Consider the following 21048-nt stretch of genomic DNA (forward strand, 5'->3'; position numbering starts at 1 on the left):
AGACGTGGCCCCAATCTCACCAGTCTCTTCCACGACACATCACTCTATCTTATTCCCGTCTGCACGGATCAATCTGTGTCTCGACCGCTTTCTTGGATCCAAGTATCCTTGCAATGAACGATGTTGAAGTTCGGATGCTCAATATATCTTCACACACACACACACACACACACCTATCTACAGGCAGGGATCCATGGAAACTCCGGACGTGGTCCATCCAGGTCTCCCATGGCGATTCGATAATGCCATATCCGAATTTGTTGTTTGCAAATAGCAAGATATCAACAAATCGTGCCAAGTACGCGCATTCAGTGTTCCGTGATACGAGTCACCTCTTGTCCACACATGTCAAATAGACCAACCGCCAGAACGTAAGCCAGCGGTAGGACGTTGACACGGGTAAGGATTCAGGAAAGACGTGACGATGTGCCGTGTGTGCCTTGCGGGCGGGACACCGCCAAAACGGCGCTGGCGCACCTCGCCCTGTGGCTTGGTAGCCGGAATAGCCTCGTCCCGCCTCTAGGCTGGAGAGACTTGGGGTTGGGTGGTAGGCTGTCCCCTTGGGCCTTGGGGTGTACCGTGTGTCCCGCCCTTGAATCCTTTTTACCTCTTTGGTGATGACGTCTCGGCAGGGGAGAGAGAGCACCCTTGGTTTTACACTACACTAGACCACAGTATGGGGTTGAAGGTTCCCTGGTCTCTGGAGTCGGGTCCGGGACTGGGGCTGGGTAGGACTCTTTTTCCAGTCAACTCACATGGGAAGATCCAATGGAAGAAATCCCATGGATTCCCCACCCTGTCTGCGCCTCTTCGCGGGCGCAAGATGAGAAATACCACAGCACAGCACTGCGTAGCGAAGAAAAAAGATCAACGACGGGCTCTCACTGGCTGCTCCGTTCGTTAATGACCAAGCTCGGCCACGAGACTCCCCCACTCGACTCTAGGCAATCGAATTCTCGTGATGCTGGTTGGACCACACGCTTCAGTGTTTAATATAGCCAAGGCAAGATTAGGGGTAGAGTGGTCCAGCTAGTGTATCCCAAGTCTGAGTCCCCCTCCCTTTGGGTTGGACACACCCGGCCAGTACTCCGTAGACCCAGCATCTGGCATTGAGCACCTGCCGCCTAGCATTAGCACCGCAACCGCAGTCGGTGGTCCGTGGAACCTCAAGATTGAGAAGAGCAGAAAAAAAAAAGAAGAAAAAAAAAAGGATCCTGGACCCCAAAGCATCACCCATCTGCGTTGCAAATCATCAGAAAAGTTTAGTGCACTGACCCGTGTTTTGGGAACACTCACCTCCCGTCTCCACGGAGTACCTAGGTACTTACACAGGCTCATACTCCGTAGGGTCTGCAAAGCTTGGCCCGCGGAAAGAGGCTAAAAACCAGGGGCTTTGGAGCTTCGGGATTGGCCCGTCTTACGAAGCTACATCTTGGGACTAGCGTCGCTCCGCTCCATCCCGGGATCGGCCCACTTTTGTCCCGTCCTTATTGCCGGCTGGCCACGGATGCTTCAATCAACTTTTCCAGGCAATGGCCCTGTCTGCGAACACCTAGCTCCCGCTCCGGCTCAATATTACAGGCGCGAGATTGCGGGATTGACTGTGATCAATTCGGGAACCCTTTCGAGATTCGCCAAGGGTTTCCCGATATCGTGCTGTGTCCGGCCCCATCGCAAGCGGGGTCTTCACATCCTACGCGTCCACGATGAACGAACCTGCCAAAATGTCTGCTGGTGTACGGATAAACGAACAAACTGGGAGTCCAGACGAAAGCTGTATCCGTAGATGGAGTCACTTCGAAAGAGTTTCCGTGCCATGGGTTGATCCATGCTTCTACTGTCCAAGACTCCCAATCCCACCGGCTCTGCCTTGACCATCCGCAGCTAGACTTGGGACTTGATCTTTAGGGTTCAAGGCCAAGGTGGATGCCATCATCCTCATCTCCCCTCTTTCCGATATCGTCAGTACCAAGACGTCGTCAATTTGTTGTCCACGGAAACGGTGCTAGCCTGAAGAAATAGCCACTGCACCGTCCGACCTTCTGACAGCATCTTCCCGGGCACACTGCTTGCCCACGGACCTGGTCACGACCTCATTCGGATTACCAACCAGCCGTGCCAACCAACTAGCCCGCGCCTCTCGGGACGTATTATGTCAATGGGAGCAGCAGACAGCAGTGCTCGACCGTCAACGTCCATACGGATCTGCGCTCGCCCTTTTCGCGCCTCCACTAGGACGGTACACCTGTGAGGCGCAGGGTCGTTGCCGATGATCCTTCGAACCCAGCAAATGCCGCCAGTGTCAACTCTATTGCATGGTACGCCTTTGGTTAGCCATCTCCCGTTCGGGACTCATTCTGCGCGAGTGCGCGCGCCCGCGCAAGAGAAGCCAATCTAACCACACTTCAACTACACGAGCAATAGAGCTCGTCCGTTGTTTGGGTCGGAGACTATATCTTAACCCCCAAGAGAAGATTTCGGTCGTTGTCCGGGGAGGGGGTGGGGGGTAATTGACGTGGAGCATCTAGATCTGCCAAGCACACCTTGAATTGACAAGGGGTGCCTCTGTATCAGAATATTGAGAGCTCGCCACGGAGCCGTGGCCTTCATCCACGGCAGCGGCATGTTCTTTTGCTAGTGAACGATGACCAGCCACTGGCCGAGGTAGGACGAAACACTCGTCACTGGGCCCGGGAAATGCCATCGTGAGTTCTTGTCAAACATTGGTCCGTATAGGCGGAGTCTAAGGTGTCAGGGCGCGGAGACTTACCAGATGGTTTACTGTGTCTCTAGTGGCATCGATGGTTCCAATGATGAAGGCCAGGTAAGGTGTGAGGCATAGCCGCATAGGTACAGAATCCTACCCGATTCCATCTCGGGAGGGACGTTATGGCGCGGCAGAGAGAAGCCGCCACAAAACTCAAGGTGTGTGTGTGAGTGTTTTGGTGGTTCAAGACGACGCATCTTAGCCCTATGTGAGGAACTTTGGGAGAAGCTAGGCCTTGTGTGCGGGCTGAGCTAGGTAGCTTGGGGAGCAGTGGTTTTGAAACCTCCCCCCAAAAACCCCAAGTTGCTACAGATTAGCTACTGCGCTACGTACCTTACTTTCACCTTAAGGTGTACCTTGCCGCGTATGGATTCTGGGCGACGGCGGCCTGGAATGGGCCCAAAGGCCACAGCTCACCACCAAGTGGGCGGTGGTGACTGGTGGAGGGATCGGCCGCCCTACAGAACGCCAGGCGAAAGCTTGGATCTGAACGGTGGCCCCCAAATGGGGCAGCAGTTCCCGCGTCGGGGTAAGGGCGATTCTGCCGCAACAGCGCATACCAATTACCTTAGCTGACAAGGTACTCTCTGTAGACTGAGGTGATTCCAGGAGCCAGGGCGGCGCTGCCTTTCTGTTGCTTGACATGGCATGACTAGGTACGAATAGGCGGATGTTGGCGACGAACGGCGCGGACTGAACTGTGCATTCTGCCGTTTACCATTTCCCAAACACCCCCCCCCCCCCCGAGGGCCCCAAGGACCCCAAGGTGCTTCTGCGCTGGCAGATCCTTCAACGAGAGAGGCGCCGAGCAAAGGATGAGCGCGAGGGGGAGGCGGCGAGAGAAACGGGATCTCTCTGCGCGTGCGTGCGTGCAGCCCTACGGGACGGACATAAGGTACGGAGTAAGGTGTTTATTGTCGCTCTGTATCCGTGTCCGTAGCACATACGGATGGGATAAAGCCTGTCTGCGCCAATATCCGTACGAACTCCCTGCCCTGTCCTTTCTTGTGTAACACCAGAAGTTGGCAGGGGATGCGATCCTTGGTACCAGTACAGGACTGTAGGTACGGGTGTACTCCGTACGTGAGTACGTTCTTCGTGGGTGGGGCGCTGTGAGTCCTCGATGGTAGGTTGGTTTCCTCAAGGGCTGGCTACCTAGAAATCTAGGACTATTGTCGAAGCATTGAAGCAGAGCAAGGCGTCCACGAGGTTATTCCTAACTTCCTGCATATGAGATATATCGAGAGCAACTTACAAAGCAAGACAGCTGGCTCAAAGGAGCGAAACCTTGACGCTATGTCATCCAATGTGAACCGAGCGAATTGCTCATTCGATTTGTTGGCGACCCGATTGACGCGGGAAGTCCGACAGTTGTCACCTGGTCCATCGTCATCCATGAACCCGAAGTCTGGCCAGCCTGGAGCTTCAAGATGAAGGATGGATTGATTGATGCACAATGGATACCAAAATAAGATGGGTAAACCCAGACTGCCTTTGACTTGACGCGCTTGATTCGCGATGGCATCTCGAGGTAGCATTTCGCAGGTATTGATAGAAGGAGACGAATGCAAGTGGGCAAAATTAGCCCAGGCTAGTAACCGTAGAGCCAATGAGAATGCTTCTGCTGTGCCGCGTGCTGCCACCAACCAAGGTATTAGCCCTCCAAGTCGACTTGGTCCCACGGACGATGTTGAATGGCCCATCTACTATTATTATTGAGCATCTCGATATATCATGGTGGTGCTGTCGGGTTCTAACAATACCCAAATGCCTCTCCCAAGATTGGTAGACAAAATTGGCTTCCCGAAGGGGTTTTCTAATTCTGAACTTGATAGAGTACATCCGGGGGTGTTTCCGAGGATGCCATATGATGAGGAGTGGCTAGGCGCCAGCGATTGTCTAGGTCCCCTCGTCGAAATGGAGATGATGTCGTAGGGATTGATGGACACCAAACCCTTTTGCGTTCGTCGTACAAGTGATGCAGTCATTGGTATTTGAGGTGGATGATTTGGATTATCTAGCGAGCAGGAGTGGACAAGTACCAATGTTGCTTTGCCTTAGGTAAGTAAGGTAGGTAAGGTCGGATGATTCGAGGCATTCGTAAGGGAAGGAAGGTATCCGTAAAGTAAGAGTCCCCGGGGCTTGGTGGTGCCGTCGGGTTGGCGCTGCCGCTGCCGCTGCCGCAGCCGCAGTTTAAACCCCGAGGAGCAGCGCCTTCCTTGGAGGTCCAGCCACCTACGGATACCTACCAAAGGCGAGTGCCCCTGCCCCCGCGCTGAGTATTCCATTGTACGGAGTACGGATACACAGTAGGTAGTCTGGATGGAGTCGTGAGGAAGTTGCGGTTGATGGGCGTTGCTTTCCTCCCCTGGTCGTAGGACTCTCCACCCCCTGGGCCCTCGTAGGTAGCAAGGTAGGTATGGTGCCTACACAGTACGTAGCGTATCCGTAGGTTCTCCGTACCGGGCCACCAGCGTCAGAGCCAGTGCCACCCTTCCCTTGTCCCCAATGAGCAATGATACGTACTCCAAAAGATACATAGTCTTTGGTGTGAGTCTGTGTCTCCCCTCGACGTGGAGACTCAAAACTTATCGCGAACCCTTGAACGACAGCCGCGGTGCACTCACAGCTTCTCTCGACCCGGTCGGGTGGAGCCATCAAAGGAAGTGCGAGATGGAGATGCAAGGTACGTACCTCCACCGCCGTCTCTGTTCAACTTACCTGACGGACGGATACTCTTCCACTCTTCCATGTCTTTGAGAATGAGAATGACTGAAAATGACACTCAAACACAACACCACTGTCGGACCCGACCCCTGCAACACAGCAACAGACTACTCCATCCATTACCGAGTATTGCCATCTTCATCTCCTCTTTTCAGTCTCTCTCTCTGTCTCCTTCATGCTTTCCCCCCGCCCAGCCTGGACACTCTCCGAGTCCAACCTTGTCCTCCACCGGCCTAGATGCAGTGCAGCGCAGCATCCGTCCAGTGTGCATGTGTGTGTGCTGCCGCCTTTCATCGCCTACCGGACTGCAGCCTGGCCGTCAATCTGTGTGTGTTTGGCCTCTTCCAGCTCCGTCAAATCTCCTTGCTGCGGCCCAGCCCAGCTGATCCCTTACCGGTGCGCCCATCTCTCCTGTGCTGGTGTGCTGGTGCCAGCCTACAGCCTACCGCATACACTCACCTCTCTCCCAAGCCGTCCCGTCGTAAAGAGCTCCCGTTGAAACTGAGGCGCCCAGTATCTGTAAACGGAGAGGGGAACGAGGCGTTGCTCTTGGCTTGCTCCGTTTAAACCAAAAGGTCATCAGGCACCTTCTCGACCACCCACTTGTCTCTTGTGTCTGCGGACTGTTGCCGTTCTCTCTCTCTCTTTCACACACACACACACTCTCTCTCTCTCTCTCTCTCGCTCTATCTCTGCCCTATGGTCCCTTCACCCCCCCCCCACCCCTTTCACTTTACTATTAACACACCCGTATCCTCAACCCTCTACTCTCTCTCTCTCTTTCTATACCTTTGCCTCTCTGTCTCTGTGTCTAGGTCTGTTTCTTCCTCGCTCTCTTGCCCCTCCCCCCCTCCTTATTCCTTCCCATGCGCCCCCATCTCCATCCCTAGGCATCGTGGTATCCTACCTTACCTGAGATGGGTAATTCGTAGGCTTCCTCACTTCACCCACACCACATCACACCCCCCTTCCACACAGCCGCACGCCCTCCCCCTGCCTCCCCTCCCATCCCCTCCTCGTCTTCTGGCGTAAGGCACGGTACCTGTACGAATACCCTTCATCTGCTTGCACGTCTCTCTTGCTGCGATACCTTGTACTAGTGTAGGGTCGCCAGGCTATGTGGAACCTATCTACATAGTTACAACTCCACGCCCTGCGAGGCACCCCTGCTTGTACTTGGTGGTCCTTCGCACTCACGCCGCCAGCCCTGTCGTTGCTGCCAGCCATGTCATTGCTCCCGGCTTGCTGGGCGGTTCGGGCTGAGCTCCTGTGAAGCCTTTGGGCTACTTTTTATTTAATAGCTTGCTCTCCCCTTCCTCTGCCACATCTTGCCTCATCATCCAGACTTCCAACAATCTAGACTTGATATAAGTTGCGACTTGTCAACTATCACCAAGCTTCCTCTTCTACATCTTGAACCAACATCCCCCCCATAATCCTCTTACACCAAGAAGCGCGACAACACCACAGCCCGCTCACAATGTCAATGTTCACCATGTCCCAACATCACCAATACGCCTACCCGGCAACAGCCCCCGCTCCCAGAGCATACTCTGGACACGGAACCAGCAGCGCCTTCAGCAGCTCCGCCAACCCTGATGAAGACTGGACCAAGATCTCCGACCTCGCTGAGCGCAGGAGGATCCAGAACCGCATTGCCCAGCGCAACTACCGTACGTCAAAGTCATAGCCACCCAACGATACAAGCACGCAAATACTAACACCGACTTACAGGCAAGAAGCTCAAGAGACGCCTTGAGGACCTCGAGAGACGCGCTGGTCAGGAAGGCACATCCCCCACCGAGAAGCCCGCGGCAACCAAGAGCACCAAAAGCAAAGCGGCGGGCAAGACACAAAAGACGCCCCCACCAACAAAGACCATGAACCAGGGCCAATTCACTCCTCCTATGAACAACGACGACGAGGTCTTCTTCGCACAACAGCACTACGAGGATGACCGCGGGAGATCCATCACTCCTCCGTTCCTCACATACTCAACCTACCCCCCGGCTGAAGAGATGATCATGGCACCCGCATACACCACACAACCGTACCCCATGTCTGCCGCCGAGTATCCCACATATCTCGCCGCAACGGTACCGGTCACGCTACCGCCCATGAACCACTTCCAAGACGCCATCAAGCGCGAATCGTACCACAGCGACGACGGTCTTTCTCCCTACATGAACTACGCGTACATGCCCAGCATGGACATGAACGCGCAAAACTCCTACGACCCCACGAACCCTCATGTGAGTTATATGCGACAACCGCCTTCCCGCGATACATGATGCTGATGGGTTGATGAGCAGACTCCTCCGCTCTCACACTCGTTTGACCACTCGGCCAACTGTTCCGACGCCGGCTACGAGTATCCCACAACACCACTCTCCATGCCGGGATCTCCTGGCATGATCCAGCAATAGAGAGCGCAGCGCGAAGGAGGAGGAAAAACGAATATGCAACATCCCTGTCTATCGGAGCGTAGCATTTCTGGCGACCACAATTTGGGTTTCCATCACCACTTGGTTCTTTTTCATCCACGACCCCCCTTTTTTTCCTTTTGCACATGTTCAGCGTGGCTTTGGCCAGGAGTTCGGGGGCGTACGGATCGCATGTATTGGTCGAAGCGCTCGACCTCACGGAGATATGACTGGGAATAGGCGACGGCGTTTCACTTTGGGCAGACTGATCACATCGAGGGTCGTCTTGTTACGAGGTTTGATACGGCAGTCCAAAATTTAAAAGACGAGATTGTCCCAAACATTCTTTGTACTACTATAGAGAGCAACCTCAAAAAAGTAACACGATATCAATCACATGAGTGGAGCATCCGCCTTGACTGTTGAGAGGTGTTCGTGCTTGGAAAGGTGTCCGATGACGAGATGGGCGTTGGTATGGGGGCCGAAAGGGCGGCAGCAATAGGACGGGACAGCCTGGTAACGAGAAACAGCAAGTTCTAGCCCGCCGTGGACGACTAGACGTATCGTAGGATTATACGAAGGGTGCAGGGAAGGCGGAGTTAAACATCAGTCTCGCCGAGGCGGGTGCGGAGAAAATAGCTTAAAGTTTCTTAACTCCTAGTATTCGTGTGGACTCGGGACAAAGCTCGAGACTCGAGATACGAACTACAAGTCTTGGCCAAGGTCAAGGCAGCTGACAAAGCACTTTGAGGAGCAGACCTTTTGCGGTTGAGGATGAGGGTGGTGCTGGGTTATTCGTAGCATGCGTAGAGACTAAGACACGTCCATGGGGGAAGAGGTAGACAGGAACTTAGACACCATGCTTCAGGATTTTTACCGAACTGTGGGAGGAATTGTTTCCATGATACCTCACTTCTGAAGAAGACGGTGATTGTCGATAAATGGAAAGACCGGGATTCCAGCAATCCTAAGCAAAGCAGTACACTAGAGATGAACGATGTTGCGGTACCACCCACGAATGAGCCTCTGCCGCAAGCGAGTACTCGACAGGGATCAGAGACCAAGACAACTGGAGGGAGCGGAATGGGGGGAACGAGGGGCGGAAAGCATATACGCGAGAATACCTATCGTCCCTCCATTTTCTTCAACATAACGCGCAACATAACGCACAACAAGGCTCCGCAAAAGTACCTGAAACAAGATTACGAAGACATCAGGGAGATTCACGAGCAAACAACGTAGAAACCAGTGCAGCCTGATAGAATACCCACGTGATTTCACGGAATAAGAGGGAATCTGTGCTTTGGACAAATTCCCGACGGGCGGATGTTCGCCCGTAGCCCGGTCGGATCTTGTGAATCTTCGTCATATGCCTTTACGTGTCTTGGGGCCGGACGCCGTGGCGGTGGAACGGCTTTGGTAGTCGTGGCCTTCAGCCAAAAGTCCCAAAAGATAGCACTTTCTGAGGATTGTCTGTAGATAACTCATATAGGGTACATTGGGTCGGGATAGGAAGAAGGGGAGGGTGGAAGGGCGCTTTCAGAAGCATGCCTTACACGGCAAAGTCCGAACAGCCTGCCGCCGCGTTTTACTTGCCCCCTTCTATGAGGAGCATGAGAGGAGAGTTCTTACACATGACAAATGGAGCGGGAATACGGCGTGTCAAGAGCATGAAATGGGTGTCTGGACGGATATTACGAAGACGATACGGATAATTCGTACACGGCGGCAGGGCAGAGCCGGGCGTCGAGAAGGTCTCAATACATCATGTCAAAAGGGAACTTTGGCTGCTGTTGCAGGGCATTGGCAAGGTGTGGCATGGCATGGGATCAACGCCTTCATGGGTCGATGATGGTTGGGCGGACGGTCCGGGGATGGCATTCGGATGGCCCAAGGGAAGTACGGGATTTGAACCGCTTCGCTTGTCACCCTTCCCTACTGCTGCGAGCTGCGTTTATTTCTCGATTAGGGAAGCATGGCCATTGTCGTACAAAGAGAGAGAGGCCGACCCGCCCCAGGGTTATCACTCGGGCTCTGGGCCAAGGTGACACAGGGAGGATTCGAGTCGGCTGTCAGGTTGCGTACTGCTCTTGTCACCCCCCCCCCCCCTCCCGCAAGCGCAGAAAAAGGACCAAGCATTAGGAGAAGAGGGGAGGGGAGAGAAGCAAGACTGACTGATAGCGCGTGCAAGAGTTGCCGGCGACCGCATGATGTGTCACCAACGACTTTCATCCTTACCGGTTTGCCAAGGGGGGACGGCCGCGAGTTCGGTTTGGTGACACAGCATTCGAACGTAGACGCAGAAGGGGAACTGACTTGCACGTATTGGAGGCGCTTTGCCGCGAAACCCTGGAACGTCGGTCGAAGAGGAGGAGTAGGGGGTGTGGGGTGTAATCGGGGGAGCCCAAACGGTCGGTCGGTTCAGTCAGTCTGGGGTAAAGGTTGTTGATGAGGCCATGCTCCCCTTGGCACTGATTGACTACAAGAGATTGGGGAACTTATGGGAGGCGTTTCTAAACTTTACCACGGCCAGTCTCCAAAAGCTTAGCAACTTTTGGGCTAGTTTCTACCACCAGTCTTGTATCCGAACGCCTACGGATGTTGTTCAACTGGGGGAAGTCGCCGGAAAGTCGCCGAGGGCGGCAGAACGCCATCTTTTTGGAGGGAGGAGGAAGACAGCCGAGTGGGAGGGGAGTGCGGGATAAGGAGACAGAGAGGCTCGAGGGTGGCCGTGAAAGAGACGGGAGAGAGAGATCCCGGGGGGCGTGTGCCGTGTGCGAGCTTGTCTTCCGGAGTTAAGCCCCGACTGCTTTCTGCCAACCCGTGCCATCACTGCCGTGTCAAGTCGTGCGAGAGTAGAGCCTCCTCTTCTTAGTAAGGATTCCATCCGAAGTGCGAGCATCTCAGGATAGGGAAGTTAATCTGTGGGCCGAGATGGGGCGGGGACAATTCACTTTCACCGGACAACAATCCATGGTACTCGCGTTAGTCTGGAAGTCGCGAGATATTCTTCTGAGTTGTACAACCCATCAGCATGATAGGAGTTGTTCTGTAATAATGCCATGTACCTAAGGTACGCAGTGCCGGCAAATGTGCATAATAATGCCGCTAGAGGTCTCACTTTCGCGTGTCCTTTAAATAGAGTCGCGGCCTTTGGAGGAACAAAACACTTTCCCACCACCTCATCTTATGTCTCTGCCCTATCTCTCTCTCTCTCTCTCTCTCTCTCTCTTCGAACCAAAAACAGGTAGCGCTATTACTAGTAACTGTGAACCGTGACGCTGCGCACGGCCTAGGCTGGTACGACAGGTTGCATATGTCGGCGAGATTTTGAAAGGTGCCGAAGTTACGGAGTAGACTCTTGCAATTCGTCGCTATGATGATGGCTGCCGAAATATCCATAACTCAGATTGAACGTTTTCCGGTACTTACCTTTAGGCTCCAGTGGTCCCAAAGGATCATCCGACAAATGGAAGAACGGTGGGATGTGCAGGCTTTCCTTCTGTACTCCGTAGGTGGAAACAGAATCGGGACCGGGGCCGGAATAAGATCGGACGGAGTTAGGGGCCGTTCAACAACAGAAGGCATTACCCCAAAGTTTCTTCCATCGATACAATGCTCAACCATATTCAACCACGTCTGCGCAGCCAAGTCCCAAGTCTTGGATCAAGGTTCCTTGAAAAGAGTAGACAAATACTTGGAGTGTGTTTGTTGTATACTTGATGAACTGTTGACTAGTGGATAAATCATGCGACTGAATAGGCACGTTCTAGACCTCCAGCCTACTCCAATATTCAACCCGATTTTGTCCCTTTACTTCGTCTCAAAACTCATCGGGGAGATCTGGAACCGTCGTCATCCCGTCTCAGTCGGCTTCAGCCATGAACCATATTAGGCCGTCAAAAGGCCTTGCCCGCCTCCCCGTCTTACTAAGTCACGAGTCTTCAGAACCGCCATCTTCCTGGTTACACACTCGGGGCCGATCCGGCAGAAGACGGAGGCACAAGACCGGCCCCCGTCAGCTCGAACGCCCGTCCCCATAATCCCGTCACTGCGCTAAAACAACATCCGTCCACGGTCATTTCATGCCTTCTCCAAGGGCGCAATCAAGACAAGCTCTTGGGATCTGCTTACAACAATAGGGGTGGTCGGGGAGCTGCAGAATACAGAGAAGAAAATGGTTAGTGATTAGTGATGAACATACACCTCACCACTCAGGTGCAACTCTCCCCACAAACATCAATGTCAAGATCCATCAGCAACAAGGAATACCCCTTACGTTGCCTTACCTGGTCGTGTCTACCAAGTCGAATGTGAGCCGGATCATCCCAAACAGACATCGTAACGCCCCGCACCGAGGCGATGAATCGTGAAAATTAAGACGATGAGAAAGTGGTGTCGCTCATCCGAATCCGTCGAGGCGAGCATTAAGTTAAGCCTCAGCTATTTTCGAGTTTAGCCCACGCTAGGCTCTCAAAGACATATGAGCTTGAGCCCGGCGTGCCGTCTTGAGGCTAAAGCTGCCTTTGGAACATTGACACAACACACGCAGACAAACTAAGGGCCTTGTGGCTCAACCTAAGATTGATCTCATTCGTCGTTGCATTTTACACTTGAGTTTCGCGCTCGCCTTCGCGACCTCGCCCAGCTCGCCCCTCGGTGTCGCTCGCGCTGAGCCGCACCATTTCAACTTCAGCAAACCACCGTCTATGTAGTGAAGTTTCAGTTGCATTCTAAAGTTAACCTTCTCGCGTGACATAGCGTGTAAAACCGTTCTTAGCCGTGAAGCAAAACTCGTTCAATCATCTCCAACGGGTGAGCAATCCTGTCAATTGGCTGGCTCGAAGATTGACACCATTTGCCCTAGCGTTTCTCGGCCTTCCTTCTCGGCTCCTTGGCGGAACAGGCCGTGATGATCTCCACAGTCTGAGTCTTGATTCAAACGTTCTGACAAACCGCCTTTTTCCAAATGCATAGGCTCAGCTTCGTAGTGCTTCGGGGTAATTTGAGACAATGACACAGCGATCGAGATGCCACTCCCACCTCCAAGGACGACTATGTACGTCCTTTTGCCAATTATGGAGCCGAACCCATATGGATTCAATCGACCCTAGGCAGCAATTAGAAGTAAATAGGGAGGCACTGGTGCTTTATTTGAACTAAGGTATGCGCTGTGATGTGAAGGAGGGAGGATGAACATCACAGCCGTTGTACAGCCACAATTCAGGACGTCTGTGGGAGCTTAGGTAACTAGATTGCTGAGCCACAATAGCTACCGGGACCCATTCTGGTGGGGCCATGCTGCACGCCTCTGCCCACCCATCCTATTGGCCAGGATTTATGTGGGAGCTCACCAGCCTCGCGAACGCTCAGATGAGGTCGTCATGATCCTTCGCGCTCTTCAACGACTATTGTCCACCGTCGACCGGTCACGACACAGCCCTATTTTGGGGCCAATTCCGTCTCTAACGCCAATAGTTGAACTTCGTCACTGGTTTTTGGCCCGTTTTCTGCCAATTGACCAGCTCGAATCTTCGTGCCATCAGTTCTGTTCCGAACCCGCGCCTCAGTGCAACTGCCGATATAGCCACAGCTTTGCCAACCCGCCAAAGCGCACATCATGCCTCCCGATTGGAAATTGCTCTACCTTTACGGTGGCGACAAGTCAGTGTGTCCAAGTTTGCTTCACAAGCGTTGCTCGTGGTCATGCCTGACCATCCGGCCTCGTTTTCTGATTCCCGTGTGAAATTGCATTGTTGACCATCAGGTGCAGCCCCTGGGACTCAAGTCTGTGGACCGATTCAGATGACAGAGTACGTGGCGGTAAGAGCCAGTCCCATTTGCACTGCGAGTCACCGGAGAAGGCTGAGTTCTTCGGCAACTTGGACATCACCGCTCTGGGAGGAGCAGGATTTGCGTCGCAGAGGACACTCGGCACACTTGACCTAGACTTGAGTCAGTACGACGGGCTTGCTATCAGAGTCTTGAAGAGCGATTCCAAGAAGTACACAGTCACTATCAAGGATGAAATCCTTCCCCCGAGAGAGGATGGCCGCGACCAGAGCACCATCAGCTGGGAGTATGACTTTGTTCCCGAGGAGGGCGAAGTGAAGATCCCGTGGGAGCAGTTCAAGGCAACCTACAGAGGCAGGGACAAGCCTGATGCCAAGCCACTGGACATTGCCAACATTAAGAGAATCAGCTTCATGATGCGAAGGTAGGACGCAAGCCTGTTTGCGAAACAATCCCTCGGCTGTTATTAACACCATCGCAGCTTCTTTGGCACCCAGTCAGGTGATTTCAGCTTCACCGTTGGCTACCTGGCGGCTTTCAGCAACCGTCGCGAGTCATCGGGCTCCGATGTCTCGTTCCAAAAGGAATATGTCGCTGCACCTGCACCGGCTAAGTCATCATCATGGTTGAGTTGGCTTTGCGGATGGGGAGATAAACGAGTTTAAGATGCTAAGGCGACTGCAAAGCTGTATGGCAAGGCGGGTAGGAAATCACTATTGTTATTTGACATCCCAAGATATTCCATGGCGTCAGGGTAGGCAAGTGAATTTCATTCCATAAGGCTACATAGAGCTTTAAGCAATCTGGCCCAATACCTTGATCAAGTCAGCAGTAACACCCATGGCCGTGACATCGCCACCGGCACCTGCACCCTGGACGATGAGAGGGTTGCTGCCGTAACGTTCCGTGTAGAAGCTGATGATGTTGTCGCTACCCTTGAGGGCGGCGATGGGGTGAGATGCGTCGAACTGCTCTAGGCCAACCTTGACCTGCTTGCTGGCAACATCGATGCTGCCAACAAAGCGAACGACCTTGCCCTGCTTTTCCGCAGCAGCCTTGGTCTCCTCCATTTGACTGTCAAACTCTGGCAGTTTCTGAAGGAACTCGTCTCCACTCGAGCACGACTCGAGCTCCTTAGGAATCAAGCTCTGGACGGGGAACGAGGTGGGCGATTCGACGGGGAGTCCTGCCAGTCTGGCGAGAATGGTGAGCTTGCGGGCGACGTCGAGGCCGTTGAGGTCGTCTCTCGGGTCGGGCTCCGTGTAGCCCAGCTCCTTGGCCTTGGCCACCTCGGCAGACCACTTGCCGCCGGCGCCCGATGTCGGAGCGAAAGAGTTGAAGAGAAAAGACATGGTGCCGCTGAAGACACCCTCAATCTTGGTGACGCGGTCACCCGTGTCGACGAGGTCCTTGAGGGTCGAGATGACGGGCAGACCCGCGCCGACGGAAGATTCGTGGTAGACCTTGGCGCCGGAGGTCGAGGCCGCGTTGAAGATATCCTGCCACAGCTTATAAGAGCCAGAGAAGGCCTTCTTGTTCGGGGTCACGATGCTGATTCCCTTGCCGAGGAAGACGGGGTATGCGTCGGCGACATCCTGGGAGCTGGTGTTGTCGACTAAGACAACCTTGGCCGGGGCGGCGGCAAGGTAGTCGGCGAGCTGAGGGAGAGGGGGAGGGGCTTGCGAAGCGCGAGACAGTTCCTCGATGGCGCCGGCAAAAGGGGTAGGGGTGTACTTCGCATCGTACAGGGCCTTCTTGCTAGTCGAGATGTAGATCAAGTTGAGCTTCGGGGAGGGTCTGCGAGTGGCCAAGGCCTCGAGCTGGGACAGGAAGCACTTTCCGACACCACCAGCACCTGTAACACCCCGGTTGGTCAACCCAAGTTTGCTAACACGTGCAGTAGGAGGAAGAAAAGCCTTGAGGTTGTTTTGAGAGGTGAGCAATTCTTACCGATGATGGCGATGAAAACTTGCTTGGAGGAGGCCATTGTTACTTGCTTGATTGACTTTCGTCGATTGACTCAGATGTACTGGCAGAAGAGTATGTTATGCAAGTGTACGTTGGGAAATAGACTCATTTTCGAAGCCCCTCCGACCGCGGGGCAGCTCTTAGTGGGGTAAAAGTCATTCAGACCCCGATAATCTGTCGGTGAGTGCGGGGTCGGTGTTCCACTCACCGAGGACAACACCGAACTACTCACCGAGCGACCGCATCCGGCAGACGGGCATGTCGGCATTCCGCACCTTTCTGAAGACCGAAGTCCAGGGAGCTTGGGCCCTCCTTGGCCAGGTCGTGTCGTCATTCACTCCAGTCTCACCAGGGGTGAGCTTCGGCCGAGTGGACTTCATACAAAGCCATAGGGCTGACTCTACAGCAAGCTCAATTCGATTCTGTAGCTCATAAAGGGTTGCTTGTCCCCGATCTTGCACCGTGGTGGGAGACAGGCGGTTTCCTCGCAACAGCATCGCCCATCATGTCCCTACTACAATCTCTTCTGCACCTCACCAACTTCAAGAACCCTCTGCTGCGGACTCTGATCCCCGCCGTCTCAGCAGCATATGCGATCCAGGCAGCCTTTGCTGTACCGTCAATCGTCGCCCAAAATGAACGTTTCTACGACTTCTCCGGGTCGCTGACCTACTTGTCCGTCACTGCTCTGAGCTTATACCTGCCCTCTCTCCGTGCCAAATACTCCTCGGCCGTTGCCAGTTCAGCACCGCTCCCTGGTCTGCTCGAAGCGTTCACCAAGCCCGGTGGCGTTGGAGCCCTCAACTGGAGACAAGTCGTCATCAGCGGTGCCGTCGCGTTCTGGGCTGTCAGACGTAATATGCCACTCCTCTAGCCGCGCGTGATGGCCAAAAACTGACTGATTGTGAACCGCAGTCGGATCATACCTCTTTCAGCGCATATTGGAAGAAGGTAAAGACTCTAGATTCGACGAGATCAAAAAGTCCCCGGCGAAGTTTGCTGGCGCCTGGTTCGCCCAAGCAACCTGGGTTTCCCTCTGTCTCATGCCCGTCATCGCTTTGAACTCCGTACCAGCCGCCGCCTTCGCCTCCCTTCCCGCTTTCAAGATCACGGACGCCATTGGCCTGTTCGTCTACGTCGCTGGCTTCGCATTCGAGATCACGGCAGACAGGCAGAAGAGCAAGTGGCTGCGCGAGAAGCGCGCAAAGGCCCACGACGAGGAGTTCATGACCAAGGGTCTGTGGAGTGTTAGGTATGTCTGGCGATTACACCTGAGCGGTGCGCGTGCTGCAAGACCGCATGCGACGCTACCCTTTGACGCTGCGAGAACAAGACACAAGCTGACCCTCTCTGTAGCCAATACCCCAACTACTTTGGTGAGATGTCACTCTGGACAGGTATCGCGACTGCGTCGGCTGGAGTACTTGTGACACAACCCATTCAATTGGCCCTCGGCTTGTCGTCTGGTGTCACCGGGCCACTTACTGCGATGGCCATGTCCTATGTGAGCCCGGCCTTTGTCAGCTTCCTTCTCCTCAAGGTGTCGGGAGTGCCCATGAGCGAGAAGAAATACGACAAGCGCTACGGTGACCGCAAGGACTACCAGGAGTGGAAGAAGAACACACCCAAGTTGTTCCCCAAGATCTTCTAAGTGCGCAGGTACTGCTGTGGGCATCATAATCTTCAATGCATCTATCATGATTTGGGATATACTCAATGGTCAGCGAGCTTCACTCTGTAGATGACTCAAACGTGCAATCAATTCAATGCATATCCTATTCCTGGCCAACGCAAGGTTACGATCTACGGCCAGACAATTATCCTTGAGCTCGCAACAGGGAATCCTCAATCCAATCCCTTCTTGGCACGTAGCCAGCCATCCTCATGTTCATTGCATTTGTCCCGAAGCGCCACATTAAAGAAGAATAAACCACCCGCCGGGTTTCAGTAAATCACGAAATGCGCCGTGTTCTCCCACATTTTGGTGTAAGATGGTATGTAGCACGAGGACACCAGTCGTTCTTCCCCAGCAATGTACTTTACTGGTGGAACTTCTTGACCTTCTCAACCTCGTCGAAGCTGCCCATGAAGATTCCAGCCCTGTCGTGAATACCCTCGGGAACGACGTCCAGCATTCTCCTCATTTGGCTGTCTACCGCTTGGCCACCGGCTGTGATGATGTTGTTAGCATGCTGTGATTCAATCGGTCTAACAGGCTGCAACTAACCATTCTCAAATACCAAGGCCATGGGCGCGCACTCGTACAGGATACGAAGCTTGCCCTTGGGGCTCTTTTTATCCGCCGGGTAGGCAAAGACACCTCCGTACAGCAACGTACGGTAGGCGTCGGCGACCATGGAACCAATGTAACGCGCGCTGTAGGGCTTGCCGTTCTCCTGCGGCGTCTTCAACGAGTTGAAGTAGTTGTTGGTGCTGTCCTCCCAGTAGAGCGAGTTACCCTCGTTGACGGAGTAGATGGCGCGGGACTGGGGCAGGCGCATGTCCGGGTGGGTGAGGATGAACTCGCCGACGCCGTTGTCGAGGGTGAAGCCGTTAACGGTGCCGCCCTTCATGGTGAGGACGAGCTGCGTCGAGGCGCCGTACATGGTGAAGCCGGCGGCCAGCAGCTCGGAGCCGGGCTTGAGGATGTCCTCCTTTGTGCCGGTGGAGCCCTCGGGCAGCTTGTGGATGCCAAAGATGGTGCCGACGGAGACACCGGCGTCGAGGTTGGAGGAGCCGTCGATGGGGTCGCAGGCGACGGCATAGCGGGCGCCGGTGGCGTCCTTGAAGAAGATGATCTCCTCCTCCTCTTCCGATACGAGCAAGGCGCAGCGGCCAGAGGACCTCATGGCTTCGATGAAGAGGTCATTGGAGATGACGTCGAGCTTCTTTTGGTCGTCGCCCGTGATGTTGGAGGAACCGGCCAGACCCGTCAGGTTGACCAGGGTAGCTCGGCGGATGTAGTATGCGATGGACTTGAAGGAGAATTGCAGAGCGTGACACAGAAGACTGGACTATCGTTAGGAGCTATCACGGGGGCTTGGAAGCGCGTATGAGACCTACGTGAAATCTCCGGTGGCTTCCTTGTGCTTGGTTTGCTCTTCCGTCAGGAAACGGGTCAAGGTGATAATGTTGGTGTTGATCTTCTCGGTCTCTTGTTCACCGGCGTTCGTTGTGTAGGCTGACATGATGGGCTAGAATTTGGTCTACAGGTACCGAGTCTTAGCTATCAATGGTAGAGGAGGAATGGTCTGGACAGCTTGTGAACAGAGAGAGAAAACTTACGGAATAATTCCAATGGAGGACGAGGGGTTGACACTTGCGATGGCGGGGTTCACGGGAGCTCTAACAAAGAGTGTTGCGCACTGACACAATGGTTCGGGATGTAAACCGAAGGATAGTAGAGGATAAGTAGATGAAGGGAAATGTTGCAGGAGGAAGGGAGGGAGAGAGAGCAGAGAGAGAGAGAGAAATAGTCAAGAGATGCGATCACGAAGGAGGAATTGGAAGGGGAATGGACCTTGTTTGTAGTCCCCGGGTCTTGGGGCATGGACTATTACTAGGTAATTACCTGAGACTTCAATCATCAGCGTTGCCGGAAGCTCTCGTGTGTGTACTTCCGTACCAAGGGGTCCTCTTCTGGCTCTCGATGGGCAAAAGCATGGTCCATGGCCCAGCCATGGGAAAATGCCCCTCAGTTCGGCATACGGCTATCACAGGGCCACACGTCCTATTATCGCGCTCGATCCCGAGTCACCACGACAAAGTGGAGTCAACCGCAGGCACCTCCGGCCGAGGGGAACCCGAGACATGGGGACGCGGGCGCAACAAGGAGAGGACGCAAGGCGTCCCTCGAGGATTTCTCGGAAACCCTCGGCGCGGTGTGCAGCGAGCACACACGATGGCTGCGGCAGTCTACGGGTGGCTTTGGGAAAGCAGACTCTGAGAGGGCGGCTGGGTTGGAACAGAGAACCTTGCCTTTGGCGGGGGCGGGGGGGCCACGCCGCACCTTTGTGTGGGCAACGCAGCTTAACAACACTAATAACTCGCGTCGAGGGGGAGGGGCTCCAGAGCCAGAGGCAACTCTTTCGGGGATAGGAGATGAGCAGATAGAGGAGCGGCAGAGAAGCACGGCGGATAAGACATGACCGATGGACGAGGTGACATCATGCGGGCGATGGGATGAAAGTGTTCTGGAGTCTGAACCCTAGCACCTTTTTCTTTCGGCTTCCAAGCCGTTGGATCTGACGGATATGTAATAATTGCTGTTTCGGCGTATTACCCCGATAATATTCTCCTCTCTGAATAAGGATGTTGGGATGTTGAGATGTTGTATTTTTCATGTTCTTTCCCAGTCTGTGGTGAGAAAAAGGTGTTGACTTTGTCCGGACCAGTGTGCTTCTTGTTGCTCCACGGGACGGACGGGGGTCGATTCTCCAGTAGGTGCCGGATGGAAATAGAAAGACACGAGAAGTGGGATGGATAGTGAATGACAAGGGGGTTTCCGCGAACCCACTGCTTACAATTACCATAGGAGGAAAAACTAGTCATTGTGTAGTCATGAGAATTCAGCCTCTCCATACTGGTTGTGGAGAGGGAAGATCCAATATCCGTACCTTACCTCATAGAGAGCAGTTGGTTGCTCATGACTGGAAAAACGGTAAAGATTCAAATCAGAAGCGAAACGCTTTAACGCCTCATTGCCAGGCATAACTGGAGAATATTCTTGGCGTAGATGCTACCTCCCTACGCAGGACCTTAGCCGCAAAGGGAATTATTCCGTATGCACTTGGTAATTAGGATATAAGTTGCCGATGACTGGCCCCTTAGGCCTTGGGTAAAACGTACTGCCGTCAATTGTCACGGGTCACTCAATTTCCCCAGCGAACCCCCCCACCTCCTTAGCTAAGCTGACCGAGTCGAAGAAAGTCTCTAGGCACGTGAGAGCCTTCTCCGCACCCGGCTGCTGCTGCTGTTGGCGTTATGGCTGCCCAGGTGCGCGTCCTTCCGTCTGTCTGGCCCCCCGGGTCCCCAGGCTCCCAGCCAGCACCCTAAGCCCCAGCTCTGGCGATGTCTCGGGTTCGCTGGCGGACCTCGGCATGTGGCAGCTCGTCTTTGAGCCGGTCGGCTTGCCCAATGCTCTGCTCTCTCTTTCTCTCTCTAAACCGCACCACCCCCGATAAGACTCCCTATTTGCTTTCGATACCATATTTGAATGCTACAACCTCCGCGTGAAGACCAGCCCACTCATCCATCTCGTGCTGCTTCCCCATCCAAAAAGGGCCATCTCCATAATCCAGCAAAACATCATCATCTAACTCCACCATCGCATCCATCCCATCCGGTGATTTGCAATCCCATCAAGAACCG

General features: G+C 54.0%; 7 protein-coding genes across 7 annotated transcripts; 5 read left to right on the forward strand and 2 right to left on the reverse strand.

Annotated features, from left to right (window-relative positions):
* Window positions 1–6974: 6974 nt before the first annotated feature.
* On the forward strand, window positions 6975–7920 carry CPAR01_12945 (uncharacterized protein; the record flags this gene model as incomplete). The annotated part of the gene is made up of 3 exons (XM_060497199.1): window positions 6975–7167; window positions 7229–7746; window positions 7807–7920. The coding sequence occupies 3 exons, from the start codon at window positions 6975–6977 to the stop codon at window positions 7918–7920; spliced, it is 825 nt and encodes a 274-aa protein (XP_060343592.1).
* A 2595-nt stretch (window positions 7921–10515) lies between these two features.
* CPAR01_12946 (uncharacterized protein) lies at window positions 10516–10716 on the forward strand (the record flags this gene model as incomplete). The annotated part of the gene is made up of 1 exon (XM_060497200.1): window positions 10516–10716. One exon carries the CDS (start codon window positions 10516–10518, stop codon window positions 10714–10716), a length of 201 nt encoding a protein of 66 aa, XP_060343593.1.
* Window positions 10717–13537: 2821 nt separating this feature from the next.
* CPAR01_12947 (complex I intermediate-associated protein 30) lies at window positions 13538–14375 on the forward strand (the record flags this gene model as incomplete). Its single annotated transcript, XM_060497201.1, has 3 exons — window positions 13538–13581; window positions 13691–14134; window positions 14192–14375. The coding sequence occupies 3 exons, from the start codon at window positions 13538–13540 to the stop codon at window positions 14373–14375; spliced, it is 672 nt and encodes a 223-aa protein (XP_060343594.1).
* Window positions 14376–14504: 129 nt separating this feature from the next.
* CPAR01_12948 (homoserine dehydrogenase) lies at window positions 14505–15697 on the reverse strand (the record flags this gene model as incomplete). The annotated part of the gene is made up of 2 exons (XM_060497202.1): window positions 14505–15565; window positions 15661–15697. The coding sequence occupies 2 exons, from the start codon at window positions 15695–15697 to the stop codon at window positions 14505–14507; spliced, it is 1098 nt and encodes a 365-aa protein (XP_060343595.1).
* Window positions 15698–15936: 239 nt separating this feature from the next.
* Window positions 15937–17329, forward strand: CPAR01_12949 (uncharacterized protein; the record flags this gene model as incomplete). Its single annotated transcript, XM_060497203.1, has 4 exons — window positions 15937–16032; window positions 16085–16532; window positions 16594–16930; window positions 17035–17329. The coding sequence occupies 4 exons, from the start codon at window positions 15937–15939 to the stop codon at window positions 17327–17329; spliced, it is 1176 nt and encodes a 391-aa protein (XP_060343596.1).
* A 388-nt stretch (window positions 17330–17717) lies between these two features.
* CPAR01_12950 (fructose-1,6-bisphosphatase) lies at window positions 17718–18866 on the reverse strand (the record flags this gene model as incomplete). The annotated part of the gene is made up of 3 exons (XM_060497204.1): window positions 17718–17848; window positions 17906–18687; window positions 18742–18866. 3 exons carry the CDS (start codon window positions 18864–18866, stop codon window positions 17718–17720), a joined length of 1038 nt encoding a protein of 345 aa, XP_060343597.1.
* A 499-nt stretch (window positions 18867–19365) lies between these two features.
* Window positions 19366–19776, forward strand: CPAR01_12951 (uncharacterized protein; the record flags this gene model as incomplete). The annotated part of the gene is made up of 1 exon (XM_060497205.1): window positions 19366–19776. One exon carries the CDS (start codon window positions 19366–19368, stop codon window positions 19774–19776), a length of 411 nt encoding a protein of 136 aa, XP_060343598.1.
* Window positions 19777–21048: the final 1272 nt, after the last annotated feature.

This window comes from Colletotrichum paranaense (assembly GCF_030867605.1).
Source record: "Colletotrichum paranaense strain IMI 384185 chromosome Unknown Scaffold_12.1, whole genome shotgun sequence".
Classification (NCBI taxonomy): domain Eukaryota; kingdom Fungi; phylum Ascomycota; class Sordariomycetes; order Glomerellales; family Glomerellaceae; genus Colletotrichum; species Colletotrichum paranaense.